General features: G+C 45.7%; 1 protein-coding gene across 1 annotated transcript in view; it reads right to left on the minus strand.

Annotated features, from left to right (window-relative positions):
- Positions 1-4,302: 4,302 nt before the first annotated feature.
- Positions 4,303-14,758, minus strand: part of RFFL (ring finger and FYVE-like domain containing E3 ubiquitin protein ligase) — a 107,619-nt gene continuing 97,163 nt past the window's right edge. The window contains exons 3-7 of the mRNA XM_006832321.1: positions 11,883-12,293; positions 8,671-8,754; positions 7,547-7,757; positions 6,968-6,991; positions 4,303-4,484 (exon numbers count right to left, since the gene is read on the minus strand). Of these exons, the coding sequence (XP_006832384.1) occupies positions 4,303-4,484; positions 6,968-6,991; positions 7,547-7,757; positions 8,671-8,754; positions 11,883-12,293 (912 nt within the window). The remainder of the gene's footprint in view (positions 4,485-6,967; positions 6,992-7,546; positions 7,758-8,670; positions 8,755-11,882; positions 12,294-14,758) is intronic.

Raw genomic sequence — 14,758 nt, forward strand, 5'->3', positions numbered from 1 at the left:
ACCTCACCTGTAAATGGTGAACTCCAATACATGAAGACAGCATACAGCCTGAGACCCAGTGACCAGAGTGTTTACCTCAGGAGGAAGGGGTCCCTGCTGGGAACGGCACCAGCTCATCATGCTAACCTCCTGTTAACCTTGTAGTAGCTTTCTTGTCCCCCTGTGAACTCTTGCCAGTTGTCCTTTTCTTTATTAACAAATGAGCAGGTTATTTGTCAATCTGTAAAGTTAGGTTAATGAGGCTCAACCTCTGAAACCTATTTGAATATCATTAAGGACCACCGCCCTTCCTTTGGCTTGTTCATCCAAGGTGACCTGTTGTGAGGCTGCCTGCCAGTCAGTTTAGTAAGGCCTCCACCTACAGTACGAAGAGTTGGGGGGAAGGTGAGGAGGAGGGACTGCCCTGACGGCAGCCCAGGACAATGGGTGTTTTTGAATAGGCACCATTCAGTCTGGCTTCAGTGTTGAGAAGCAAGACGCTCTTGTCCTTCCTCTGAGGAGACAAAAGCTTCTCCTCTGAGCAGTGACCTACATTGATTTCCAGCCTCAGGCCAAGCTACCGGACAGGGCAGCAGAACAACGCTCACCACTTGGGATCTTTCTCCTGCCCGGTGTGGCATCCTCACTGGTTGCTTACTTGCCAGGAGCCACCCTCACTAGCTGCAGGTGATCATTGCTCCGCCCCAACCCTTCTCAGTCTTATCACAGACTATCCTAAAGTCACCATCCTATCTTGTCTACTTCCTGATGCATGTTCTTTGTTACTCTGATACCACACTGTAGTGCAGTCTTATAACCTTTCATGTATTTCCACTTGACCCTAAGCAACCACTTAAAGCAGTGAGGACCAAGTTCTGTGACCCAGACAGACCTTGACACTTTCTGGCCAGGTACCTTTCTCTTCTCTTCGCAGGCACAGAGCATATAAGCATAGGACCTGTTTGCCCAAAGCCTGCATGTGCGTTCCTGGGAACCTATTGTGAGAGAGATGTACCAGTCTGTACATACCCAGCAGTTCACCCAGGAGACTGGGCTAGACTTCTCTTGAGCTACATGCGCATAGCTGTCTCACATCTGTAACCAAAAGCTATGATCTGGCTCCTAGGGTAACCTTTGAGGCGCTACCTGGATTGCTGTGCACCCAGATTCAGCTCTGCCAAATCAGAATTATTCCTAAACTCACCTGGTACTTCAAGCCTATCTGGCCTTGGGATTCCTTCCTTCCCATCCAGCCCCCATGCTCATTTAGGCTGATCGGTGGCAATTTCTGCATATTAGCTGTGAGGTCAGACGGGTCACACCAGCAGAACAGGGGTCTCCAAACCAGTGCCATCTCTCAAGAGCACGCCTCACATGGCCTGGGATGGGACTGGGGCTTATCAAGTCTTGTCAATCTTAATAGACCTCTGGCAACCTCAAACCGGATGAGACGGGCTTCTATATTGAAACTTTATTATAAAATTATAAAGCAGAGCTCTGTGTAAAAAAAAAAAAGGGTTTGCTTTAACACCCAAGTTGGAAAATCTCCATATAAGCCACTTGAAGTAACATTTATATCCAAAAAGTTTTTCAATAAATTTATACAATATATTTTGAGCAATAATTCCTGTACAGCTTATTCTTAACAGTTTGTATCCAACTATTTGAATTATGAACCAGTCTTTTAAAACAAGTCTCAACTGAAATCTCACAACAATCACAGCAAAAGCCAAGGAATCGTATGTTTCCATAACAAATAAGACCAAGTATTCATGTGGGGTAGGAGAGGATTCAGGGATGAAAAGTCAAGTGTTCTACCTGGATTAGATAGTCACTGGAATGGGATCTTGGAACTTCCCACTTTTGATGTTACAATAAAGAAGGTACCAACACCAGGGTGAGTTTAACATCTGTTTTGCTAAATGGAAACCTTCACCAAAAGATCTTGAAAGATTTAAAGTTCGTTCTCCACGATGAACGTAAGACATCAGTTCTTAATTCTTCCTGAGGTTAGTAACCAGCCATTGGGATTTTATTTTCAATTTCCACCTAGCAGGACATTTGGGGTGTGAGAGAAGAGAAAGGGAAATGGAAGGCAAGGCCTCACAAAGAAAGCAAGTTCTGAATCGGCTGAGAGCCAGCTTCTGCCCTTAAGTTATTGCTAAATATCACGAAGTTGCATATAAACCTGTTTCACAGTGGAATCCAGGAGTAGCTGAATAAGTGATCCTTTGCTAAACTGGAAGGCATTGTAAACTACAGTCATTCACTTTCCAACAGAAATGTAATTCTCCCAATTCCTACAAAACCCAGAATCAAATAATCCAGGGCTTGTAATGTCGAGGTAAGTGGCCCAGTGTTCAACAGACACTTTCTGAAATGACTTCATTTCCCCAGACAGACAGTGGTTGATGACAGATGTCTAAGCATATCGTCACTGCTATCCTAAGTCCCTTTAGTACAGATTTCCCAATGCCTTCCAAAGTTACAATTCTGGGAGACCTTGGTTGCACACCAGGTCTGCCAAGGTTTGCATAGCTCATGGCACTGGCAATGAAAAGGACATGTTAAGTTGTGCTTGGTCAAGCTTCTGTTGTACTATCAAGTTAGTTCTGACCCATAGTGACCCTGTATAGGGTTTCCAAGAGTAGCTGGTGAGCTTGAACCACCAAACTTGTGATTCAAACCAACCTTGCAATCCAGCACATTAACCCACAGTGCCACACCAGGACTCCTTAACTAAAGCTCTTCTCCAAGAGGTATCAAGATCCTAAGTTGGCTTAAAACATCACCTACTCATTCATTACATGGTCCTCCTATAAGGCCTAGAAAATGCTTTTTCCTGACCTGTGCCCAAATCAGTAGGCTGAGAAAGGAGCTGGAAGTAGGGGCTCTTCAGCAAGCAGGGTAATTAAGGCTTCTGGCTGCCTGTTCAAGGACAGAGCCCAGCCTCCTCCTGTACCTTCTGATAGCTGCTAGTTGCTCTGTCCTCCATTTGGTCTCCAGGAGCGTCATAAGGAGTCAGGCTAGAGAGGAGTCCGACTCTTGACCTAAGTCCCTATACTTCCAATATGCAGCTGTTGAGACCAAGCTTAGAATCTCATGGGAAAGGGAGAGAGTTTGTTCTCAGGGAAATAAATTTCAGACTCCTGAAAGGAGGACCTAAATCAAAGATACATAGAAAGGCACTGGTTCCTCCTAAAGCTTTCCCTTTCCTCATAAACTGGGCTAAGGATGGTGTCAAGTTAGGTCCGAGAGAGGAAAGCAGCAGCAGACATGATCCCTATGCTACCTTCACGCAGACTGGAAATGCCCAACAGCTTCGGAGCCAATGCTTTGGTGCCTCCCTAAGTGGGGCCAGAAGACAGCTTCCAATTTCAGCACTTCAACTCTTGAACAACTTTTGAGATTTTTTTTTCAGTAGCTTTTGTGCTTTCTCAACAGAGATTAAGTTTCCATTAAAAAAAAACAAAACAAAACATGCTGTTGCCACTGAGTTCATTCAGACTCCTAACAACACTATAAGACAGAGTAGAGCTGGTCTCTAGCATTTTCAAGGCTGTAATCTTTACGGAAGCAGACTACTCCATCTTTCTTCCATGGGGCAGTTGGTGGGTTTCAACCACTGACCTTTCAGTTAGCAGCTGAGCACTTCACCAATGCACCACCAGGGCTCCTTAACTTTGAAATTTTTCAATAGCATTTGTGTTTCATTTCTCACCAGAGATAAGTTTATGTGTCCATAATTCTGTTATATGGAGCACCACTATTGGTCTGGTAAGCTACCATCTTTTTGGTTCAAAGAAGCATGGATTTTAGGCAATAAAGCAAAAGTACACGGAAGCAAAGAAAGCCAGAGGGGCCCTAAATCCCAGGGTGCTGACAAGGAAGAGAACCAGGACTTCTGATTGATGAAAGAGGCAAGCATCTGAAGAGGACAGGTGGAAGCAGGAAGGAGAAAGGGTGAAACTGTATGAGCAGGTATCTAGGTTTCTCAGAGTTAGGGAGGAGACAGAAGTCCAAGTTCTGGAGATTCTCTGTTCACCAATTACCAGAATCATTCCAAGAGCATGGAAACAGGGACTTGCCCATGCAATCTGTACCAGTCCTACTGGCCTCGGGGGCTCTGTCAGCCAAGAGGTGCAAGTGGTGACAAGATGGGCATGCCCAGGAGTGATCAGGCATCTTTGGCTGCCCTAGTCTTGGGAACAACTCTATAAATTTTCTTTTGTTAGCATGCCCCTCTGCAAGCTGGCCAACCCTGAGCCCCGACACCCAAAAGGCTGTGTCCCTGTAAGGCACTGTAGAAGCTGGTGCGAGCCCTCAGGATCGGAAGACATGCACAGCTCGGATCACATACTGCCGGCAGATGGGACACTCATTCATGCGCTTGCCACACTTGGTGCAGGTTACCATATGGCCACACTCCAGCAGAACACAGTCAATGGGTGAATCCATGCAGATCTTACACAGGTTCTCCTCCAGGCTGGGCAGTGCTGCTTCCCCTGGACAAACACAGAGGGCAGGGAAAAAGGAGTAGAGTAAGGACAAATAAAAAAACTGTCTAGGTATACAGGGTGGTGGGGGTATGGAGGTGGTAGAGGGCAGACACTGAATAAATCCCAAGCCCACACTTTCTTCAAGTAGAGCACCTCCATGAAAAGATTTTCCCAGTAACCATCTCCATTGTTGGTTTAATCTACACCTCCTAAGGGGCTATAGGTTTGAAGAAGAGAGTATCTGTGGATCATACATTCCCCAGCATGAGAACTGAGGCAAAGTCCTCAAAACTTAAATAATTTTCACACAACTGAGGCTGTGATACAGTGCGTGGTACTTAGGGACTCATTATCCCGAGGCAGAACATGCTGAAAAGATAAAAAGAGGTTCAGAAAAGTTTAGATCTAAACGAATTGCAATGAATGGTTCATTAAGGTTCATGAGGCCTATCTGTAAACGCATCAACAATTTAATAAAGCCAAGGGATCCCTTGTACCATTCCAAAAACTACTACTGACTTCCACTGAGGAGACTTCCCATATCGGGGCTCCCCACAGAACTGCATTCACCCCCACCCCCATGACTGCTTATCATACTGGATTACAATTTTGAGCCTGCTTATCTCTTTCACTCTACACATTCAATCAATTTCCACAATTATATACTTAGCATTTGTTATATGCTCTGAGGTCTGATATTCATCTTTGAATCCCCAAACCCAACTCATATGATAGCTCCTCTCTAAGTCTAATAAATGAACTTCTCCCAAGGGAATGATACCGCTAATGTTTATTAAATGCTTACTATGTGCCAGACAAAGGAGTTCTGGTAGCGTAGTGGTTACAAATCAGGCTGCGAAATCTCACGGTCAGCAGTTTGAAATTACCAGATGTTCCGTGGGAGAAAGATGAGGCTTTCTGCTCCCGTAAAGATTTACAACCTTGGAAACCCTGTACAGGGTCACTATGAATTGGAACCGACTCCATAGCACATAACAACAACAATGTGCCAGACAGGGTCCTAATTTCATATGGAATAACTGAACTTTCACAAACATTCTGAACTTGGTACTCTTACTCTTGTTTTCTAAATGAGACAACTGAGGTCACAGTTAAGTGGCTTGCCCAATGGCACACAGCTGGGAAGGATAGGAGAGTCAGGATTCAAACCCAAGCAAATTGCCCAGGGATAGTCCAGCCTCCTGGGTACAGTGTCCTGAGTGGGAACTATCCAGCTAGTATTAACTGCCCGATGCCTGGAGAACTTTAATAAACACTCTGGCTGGTGGGGTACATCCAGCATTGATTTGCAAACAGGAAAAGTTTCCTGATCAAAAGCTCAGCCACCTGCAGAGGGTAGCCTGACCCAGGAAGTCACAAATGAGAAACTTGTAACCTACCATTACTTCTACCATTTCAGGCCTGGAAAATCCACGGGGAGTGATCCTGGACTCTGCTGCCTCTTAACTTTTGTCACCTCCTTCTGTTTAAAAATGTTTAACACTTCTGGCAGGCAGGCTACTTCGGAAGTAAGGCTGACTGAAAGGTACTGAAACCTACTTACCTCTGTGGAGGAGCTGTTGGTCCTAACGGAAGGATTTGAACGAATGAACTGTATACAAATACCTAAGATGAGCTAGAGCTATGTATAGAGTTCTAACGACTTATCACTTCTCTCAGAATTAACAATAAACTCAGCTGCCGGCCCTCTCCCATGGAATCAGAAAAAAAAAGGCAGGTAGGCATCAGAGAGTAAGGTTGGAACCAGTGGGGCTAGACGACAAATGTGGTTTTGAGAAAGTAAGAAAAATTTAACTCTCAAGAATTCTGACACAAAACTCTGCCCCATTCTGAGCAAAAGAGCATTTTGCTAAATAACAAATTTGAGAAGTCTTGTGAAAAACTTTCAGAATACTTTGCAGGTCTCCATGCTGCTGTGAGAATGTTCTCCTGGGGCAGGAGAACACAGCCACATTAGAGAGAGACGGTCAGGATTCCTGCAGTGTGGCTGCAAGGTGCCTGCTGGGCCAACTGCCCAGATCTGTACAAATAAGGCTCTCTTCAGTCACTGCCTTTCTTTTTGGTTGACACCAGCAGCTGGTAGATATCCTGAATGATTTCCCTGAAGGTGTACAAAGAGTCCCTCTAGCCCCCCAGTCTAGACCTGAGTGAACACTAGGGAGAGGAGTGTTATGAAGAATGACCGGTTGTAGCACAGCCCCATAGCTTTGCTGTGAAAGATGCTATAAGCACTAGCTTCTGAGCTGGCAGCACTTACTTGCACGCAGGTTAGGCCTAGGAAACTCACTGTTCCTCTTCCCTCATGGCTGGGGAGAGCAAGGCTTTCTAGAGGTGCTGAGAAGCCCTATCTCTAACAGATTTCCCACACACCCTCTCTGTGGAATCCGTATACTCAGAAGGCTTTGCTGTTGACAGGGATTCGGGCTGAAAGAGGTGGAAGGGACAGTCCAAGCCCTCACACTACATACCGTTTTGATCTTCAGCACCACACACTGAAAAGGAAAGAAAAAGGAGATGTCTGAATACACTATGACATGGTGGCATGTCCAGAGTCTCCCACCAACTGAGGGCATTTCTAACGACTTTCTGCTGGGAACCAGGTATGCCACAAACCCAGACATTCACCCTCCTTACTCACTGTATAGGTTAAGAACTCTCTCTCAGCTTTTGCTGCTGGTACCTCAGGTGTAGTCTTGGAAAAAGGTTTACATGTACAAAACTGCCAAAGAGGAAGCAGACTATATATACACACAATGTCCCTTTCCTATTGCTTTTCAGGAGTCCTGATGTGGTGCTGCGGGTTAATGCGCTAGACTGCAAGGTCAACTTGAACAGCAAAGTCGGTGGTTCAAGCTCATCAGCCACTCCTTGGAACCCCTACACAGGGTTGTTATTAGTCAGAACCGACTAAATGACACTTAGTACCAACAACAACATGATGGCTGGAACTGCGGTCACCTTGGCAGGGCCAGACCAAATGATTTCGCGGGCTGGCTGTTCCCAGCACACCTGCTGGCAATGCAGCAGCCAGCCGGCTAGTCCCTTACCCAGGTGCTGGAGTCCTTTCTGGTCCTTGTACAGCCACACCACCCTCTCCATCAGCTCCCACTTCTCACAGCAGCCCTTGTAGTTGACAAAGTTACGAGCCAGGATCTCTTTCAGCTGCCGCACAGTCAGGGCTTCAATGTCCTCTAGGTTGGTCAGGTCAGACAGAGAGGCCCTCCGGCCTGGGACGAAGCCCTCCTCGGAGTCGATGGACTGCAAAAGCAGAGAGAAGAGGAGGAAGCTCAGCTATTCCCTACCCATGCTCTCCCTCCTGGGCCCCAGAGCACTCGTCACAGTTCTTTTGCTGACAGACCTCAAGAGGGGTAGGAACAAACAGGAAGAGGAGCCAGCGTGGTTCTTTGCACTGCTCAGTCAACCACAGTCTTTTCTAGACCTGCAACACTGCTCAGGAGCTGACAGCCACAAATCAGTGCACCAGGAGATACCAGAGAGCACTCACTGGTTTGAGGAGGATGGCCCTAATTTTGAATCCTGATTCCTGCTAATTAATTCTAACTAGCAGGTTAGAATGAGTTGCTTACCTCTCTGAACTAAGTTACCTCCTCTGTAAGGGAGATTCGCAATATCTACCACACAGGGTTCCTGTGAAGATTAAACGTGGTAGCACAGAAAAGCCCCTAGTATGGGGCTGGCCTTCCTCTGTCCCCGACAGAAGAGGCAGCTGTCCCTGGCCAGCATTCCGCTGTATACAACCACTACCACAGTTCCGTGGCACGGATGGATGATGTGCCCCTGCCTTGGTTGAAAACTAGTTCCCGTACCTCTTTCCTCCTGATCATTTGACCTGCTTCCCCCTGGCAATGGCTACTGCGCTAAAAACTGGAAGAAAGAATGAGATTTGCACAGCAGCACCATGAGATGGCCCTCTGGGAGCTCTTAAAAAGTCCAGAAAGTGAAAACCATGGGCCGTGGCCTCATAGTTCCTCACTACCACACTAACTGCGTCAGCTTATCTGGAATGCTAACCCTAACCTCCACCCTGAATAAGAAATTCAGACTGATTCTTCTCTCTCTACTCAGAGTCTGCTAAGAGGCTCCTTCCAACACACTAAGAACACAAGTGAATAGGCAGAGGCGTAGGCACAGACCCGAGCAGAGGCCCCACCTGGGTCTCCTCCTCAGCTGGTACTCTGGCTGTGCTCTCCAAGTAGACGGGTTCCTCTTGGTCCTGAGACACATGGCCATTGGCCTGTGGGAAAAGAAAGGTGCCATCACATCCACAGAGATGAGGGGATTTCCATAACATGGGCCTCTTTCTAGTTCACTGAGATCTCAAATGTATTCCCATCTCCTCCAAATTAGCGCTACAAAAGCAAGCTTCCTAACACTACTTTGTGAGACACAAACAGTAACAATAGACTTCACTAGATAAAAGGGCACTGACTCTGCCTACCATCCAGTTGGCATCTGCCACCACCCACTGTCAATTTAGTCTCAAGTTTGAATGCTCCAGGTGAAAGAAGACCTACTCCACTGCAGGGCTGCTCTCTATCTCCCATAGCCCTATTACTTCCACCCAAAGACTCTGCTTCTGCCACTCAAACCAATATTCACTGTCTCTCTAGACTCATGTATCTTCTTCCTCAACTGAACCTCATGAGACCGAGTTCCCAGATCCTTACCACTCTAGTCCCTTTTCTTCTGCTTAGTCACCGCCCTCATTCTAAAAAGGTGCCCCAAACTAATAGGGCACACTATGACAAAGTTATCTAGAAATCTAGCCACTGAGTTACTGTAATACATCTAAGAATCTATTCACCTGACTTGTAAGACAAGGCATCTGGTATACTCTGTTTAGAATTCTAGCTTCTCAAAAAGCTCTTCCTGGGGATTCCTTTAAGAGGTTTACCAAAGAGTAGTCAGAACTGTGAACACCCTGATCCCATCACCATTCACAAACCATTTTACCCAGTTCTTCACCCCCTGCTACCTCCCAGCAAAGGACAGGCTGCTGTAAGCTCAGAGAAAGGAACACCTGGAGAAATCAAAGTCACCCAATGGCCCCTACCCCCATTCAACCTCAATCAGGATGCATAATATGGACCTAACAAAAAGAGGCCAACAATTACAAAGGAAGGGAAATGCAGAAATAGTTTAAAAAGTGATAAAAAATACACATTTGCAATGCATCCCAAACAAGCCTTCAGGAACACCTCTGATTTTCTCTTTATTTTACTTAGATGTGGGCCCCCAAGCCTTTGGGATAGTGTCACCTTAGAGTTCTGAAAAGCCTTTCAACACCTAACCTGTTCCTAAGTACACAGCTTGTCTTAAGTCTGATTTTTCTGCTAGAAGCAGAAACTGGATTCCCTGCTGCAAAGTATACCCTTGTTTTTCCTGTTTTCCCACTGGAAAAAGCACTATCTATAAGTAGCATCTGTCCACGATACTGCTTATTCCCCCAGGCTTTCTTCCTCAGCAACTACTGTGCTCAAGCATTCAAGGTAAAGGAGACGGCCCTAGTGGGGCAACATTGCATGTGAACTTGTCAAGAGGTCTCACACAAGTTACTTGCATCCGCATGACTGTTTTTCCTGCTTGCAAATGCAGACCTCACCAGAACTGGGCACATGACTGGCACTAAGGGCCTGTAAAAACCTTAAAGGAAAAGGACTCTTAATAAAATCTGGAAGCTAGCTAAGACCTGGAGGTGTGCTCTGCAACTTTTAGGATAATGACCTACTTCATTGAAAATCCCATTTGATGGTTCTTCAGGACAAAATAATTTCCTCCTCAAGTTCCTCACCTGGCTCCACATAAACAAAGAGGCATGCTCCAAAGGTACAAGGAAATGACAGAAGGCACAGGGGAGGTAAAACCTGTCCAGTAGACAGAGCGCCAGAGTGTAGTAAAGAGTTAAAACTCCAGGTGAGGGGAAAACATGTTCAAGCCCACAAAGGAGTTGGGTGATTTTACAGCAGTTAAATTATGCTATCATCACACTGGCCTTTATGTCTCAGTGCCAGTCAAGGGCTGCATCAGGGACCCGGTCCCGGCCAAGGAAAGGATTACTAACAAGAGGCAGCAGCCAGCCATATCATGTGTGGGAACTGCCTAGCTCTAAGGAAGACCAAACTCTTGTAGAGTGAAACCTGTGAGAGTCACAATTCAATGGGCCTGCATTGTATTCTGGGTCTCACAAGTTCTCCGCCTTTGACAGGGTATACAGTCTTACCACTTTTCTATCACTCTCTATGAATGGAAAAGATTAGAGTTTTCCTTTGCTGACAGGTATCTGCCTTATGGAGGTTTTACTGTACATGATGTCACACTATTCAGCCTTGTCAATGTCCTAACAAGTTCAAAAGTGAACTGGTATTACTAACCCCACTTCACCGTGGAAGCTTAAAGTTTGTCCAGGATGACTAAGGAGTCAGTGACAAAACTGGATATGGAAACCAGGTCTTCTTGATCCCTATTGACCAAGTCATGTAATTAATAGGGTTGTCTGTTAGGCACTGAAGATCATTTATGAGACTCCTCTACTCTTTACAACCCTAGGGGTAGTAAGTATACCGGCCTCACTCCAATCTGGTTTATATGTCCATCTTCTCTCTCAGAGGTGGGCTTTTTGGGGACAAGGACAATGTGTTACTTAGCTCTGTATATTTCCCATGCCTGGTTCACAATTTAGTCCATGTACTGTTAGATTACCACTTTCGGGCCCCACTTGGATAATGGTACAGCGGTTTATAAGGTAACAGCACATTGCCACGCTCCCTCCCAAATGGTGAGCAGGGAGAAGCAGCTTGCCATTCTTAGTTACAGTCTCTCAACTCCCTCTCTCCCCTCCATGTAAGAGGGGGCAGCAATAAATTCATGGAATATTCCATTATCTTTTCATTCCATTTTCCCATAAAGTTTTGAAGCCCCTCAAGTTCCTTTCCCCCACCCCCTATGTGCCTGTGATGGTTACGAAGGAACTGAATTCCTCATCCAGTTAAGTAAGACCACAACAAAGGTTGTGTGGAGTAAGTAGGAGGGCAAATTTGAACAGAACTAATTTTGCAGAGTTAAGGGTGAGTTTTCTCAAAATATTTCTAGAACAATGATTTCCTTTTTTAATGTCTTATTGGGATATATATGTATTAAAAACAAGCAAATGACCAAAAAAATCCAGTACTCTGTGCCTAATCACCCCAGAAGAAAACCCAATTATGAACATAATGTCCAGAAACCCTCAGTTTTTGCATCAGTAGGTGGCAAGGCTCCACCTACTGAGACACTTACCCTTGCTTCCCACTCTCACAGTGCCAGTAGGAGAGGAAAGAGCCCTGGGATGGGCTCAGATTGGCAAAGACTGTAAATGGTCCCTACCTGCTGGCTTTCCTGAGCCTGGGCTGCGGGAGCAGAGGTGGCTTGTGCAGGTGAAGAAGGGACGGTGGGTGAGGTAGGAGGTGCTGTGCTGCTGTGAGGCTGGGTCAGGAAGGCCTGCTGCTCAGGGATGTCCGGGGACAAGGTGGGGGCACGAGTCCTGCCCTCCTGGGAGATTACAGGCTGCTGGCCAAGCACCAAGAACACCAGCTCCTCCTTCTCCCGGCACATTTCGGTAGAGATGTCATGGAGGCTGAGATAGTCCCGCAGGTCCTTCACCTTCATCTTCATCAGTTCTTCCCGCTGGAAGGCTGTGGCTCGGAACCGTTCACAGAGAAGGCAGAGACGGAGGCCATTTCCTACTTGGCTTGAACAGGCCATACAGAAATTTTTCTTACAGTCCAAGCAGGTCTGCTGCTTAGAGCAAGAGACAGAAAATAGGACGTCAGATTGAGAGAACGAAACACGGTGTAGGATGGGAGTTTTAGGGCTTCCAAGCTTAGCAAGACCTCCCCATACACTCTTTCACTAAAGCTAGCCCCCACAATGAAGGCTTCAAGCAACCTTGTAGATTTTAGATTAAAAGCCCACCTGCATCCACATTCAGGATACTTTACACTTATTTCATTTGAGGCTTTATGGTTCCCGTTTTAGTGATGAAGAAACTAACAATATTAATTATGTTTACTGGCTTTTGAATTAAAAAGTCACCTTTCTTTAAGTATCATCTTGAGCATGTAGCTTAAACTCTCCGACCCTCAGTTTGCTCATCTTGTAAATGGGGATGATAATTGCATCTATCTCACAAGAGATCACGCATTTAGCCTCTCTGACACCCAATATGTCCTTACTAAATACTATTTTGTTTTTGCTAAAAATACTAAGTAAAGATGAGAGCTGGGATTCAAATTGTGCTTTCTGACCCTAAACAATTCATTCTGATTTATGGTAGTGGCTTTCGTTACTATTAGCATTGTTATTAATTAATTTTAACTCAGAAGAAAGAGTTAGTGATGTACTTCCATAAAATCAGCCATTGAGACCTAACAGAGCAATTTTATTCTGACACACAAGGCTGCCATGAGTTGACATCAACTTTTCTTTTTTAAACAGTTACTAAGTACAAGAACTACATCAAGAGTGCCTGGGTGGTGTAAACAGTTAAGCACCTGGCTACTAACAAGATTTGAATCTGTCAGAGAGGCCTTATGATCCTATTCCAAAAAGTCACAGCCACTGAAAACCCTCTGAAGCGCAGTTCTACTCTGAAACACTTCATCAGAGTCTACATCAACTTGAAGGCAACTGCTTTCAGGGCTACACATCTAGCTTGTCATTTGATTCTCATGGCAACCCTACAGTAAAGTAGCTATTAGTGTTACTCCCTATTTCGCAAAGCAACCTAGGCTTAGACACTGAAGTATCATTTTCAAGGTCAAGCTGTAATAGATTCAAACTCAAGGTCCGTTTGAACCAAATACCCACGATTGTGCCTTTTCCAGTAGCCACGCTGCTTGACTCTGTCCCATTCAAGCCTCCAGCAATGCTGAGTTATAATCTGGTGTTCCATCTCCAAATTCCTGATCCAGAGCTCCATCAGCTGGTGCCAAAGCTGCCCCACGATGGGAGGCACACTTACAGTGCTGGGAATTCAATGGTGCATAAGACCATATCCAATACAAATATTTAGACAGCTAGTCGGGGCCCTGTGGACAGCAGAGTTCTCTCTCTCGTGAAAGTACAGTGTGTCTCAGGGTGGCTGAGTAACGCATCTGACATGTAAGCTGGCTCTGCCTGGCAGCAGCTAGGCACACAATCACAGGCACTACACCCAGGCTTGTTCCGCTCACAGGAAGCACATTTCCTGGCCTCTTGTCCACAGGCTGAGCGAACACTTAGCTGAGCTCTGTTCCAGCAGGTCATTCCCTCACTGCAGGGGCTGTTCCTGGATGTCCTGGGATCTTCCTGGAGGCATACTCACTAATCCTCCAAAGAAATGAAAAACTTTTTGACCTGTGCTGGTAAGTATTAAGCCAAATATAGAAATCCAAAAAGCTGTTCAAACAACCAAGAATGCCCAGGAGACAAAACCGCAGATGCTCAAAGCAACATGTGCACACTTGAGAGTTGACGAAAGTCTAAGTGTCATTTATGCGATCAAGGGAAAGGAAGGGGAGAATTTTGACCACCAGCTCTGACAATGAAGTCCTAGAAGGCATTGCAAAGGGACACATACCAAGCTCCCTTACTCTCTCCATTATAACCAGGTAATAGGACTTTGGGGCCTGGCTAAAAAAGACATACAGCTGAGCTAGCATGGTAAGGCTGTGGGGGCCAGCAGCCACTCAGATAGAAAATGGATGTTTTGGGGTGTTTGGGTTACAGTCATACCTAATGTTTCCCAATTGGGAAATAAACGTGTGTTTAGCATGACTGGAGGTGGAATGAAGACGCTTCAGTATCATCAAAGCTGTAGGTTGTGACATGGACCATTACTCAAGCTAATGGAGTTTGACAAGACCTAGCTTGACACAATTATGAAGCCCTGAATTGCTCAATCGGCCAGATCCGAACAGCTCTTAGGTTCTTTTCTTCAACTATGTGTGACTCACTGAATGCAAGATCAGAATGTAAAGATAGCACAAACTCCCCTGTACCCCTGCTCACCAGTGTCTCTGAAGTAAGCGGGCACCTGAAGCATGCCCTCAAGGAGGAGGGCAATGATAATGCTGGAGGCTAGAATCCCAGTTTGCAGAGGCAAGAGAGAACAAAGGAAAAGGAAAACAGGGATGCCAACAAATGTGGGCTGAATGAGCAAAGGAAACACGAGGGATAAATTCTAGCAAATGGTTCACACCAACTGAGTAACAAGATGGCAA

The sequence above is a fragment of the Chrysochloris asiatica genome, unplaced genomic scaffold (assembly GCF_000296735.1).
Source record: "Chrysochloris asiatica unplaced genomic scaffold, ChrAsi1.0 scaffold00007, whole genome shotgun sequence".
Lineage (NCBI taxonomy): Eukaryota > Metazoa > Chordata > Mammalia > Afrosoricida > Chrysochloridae > Chrysochloris > Chrysochloris asiatica.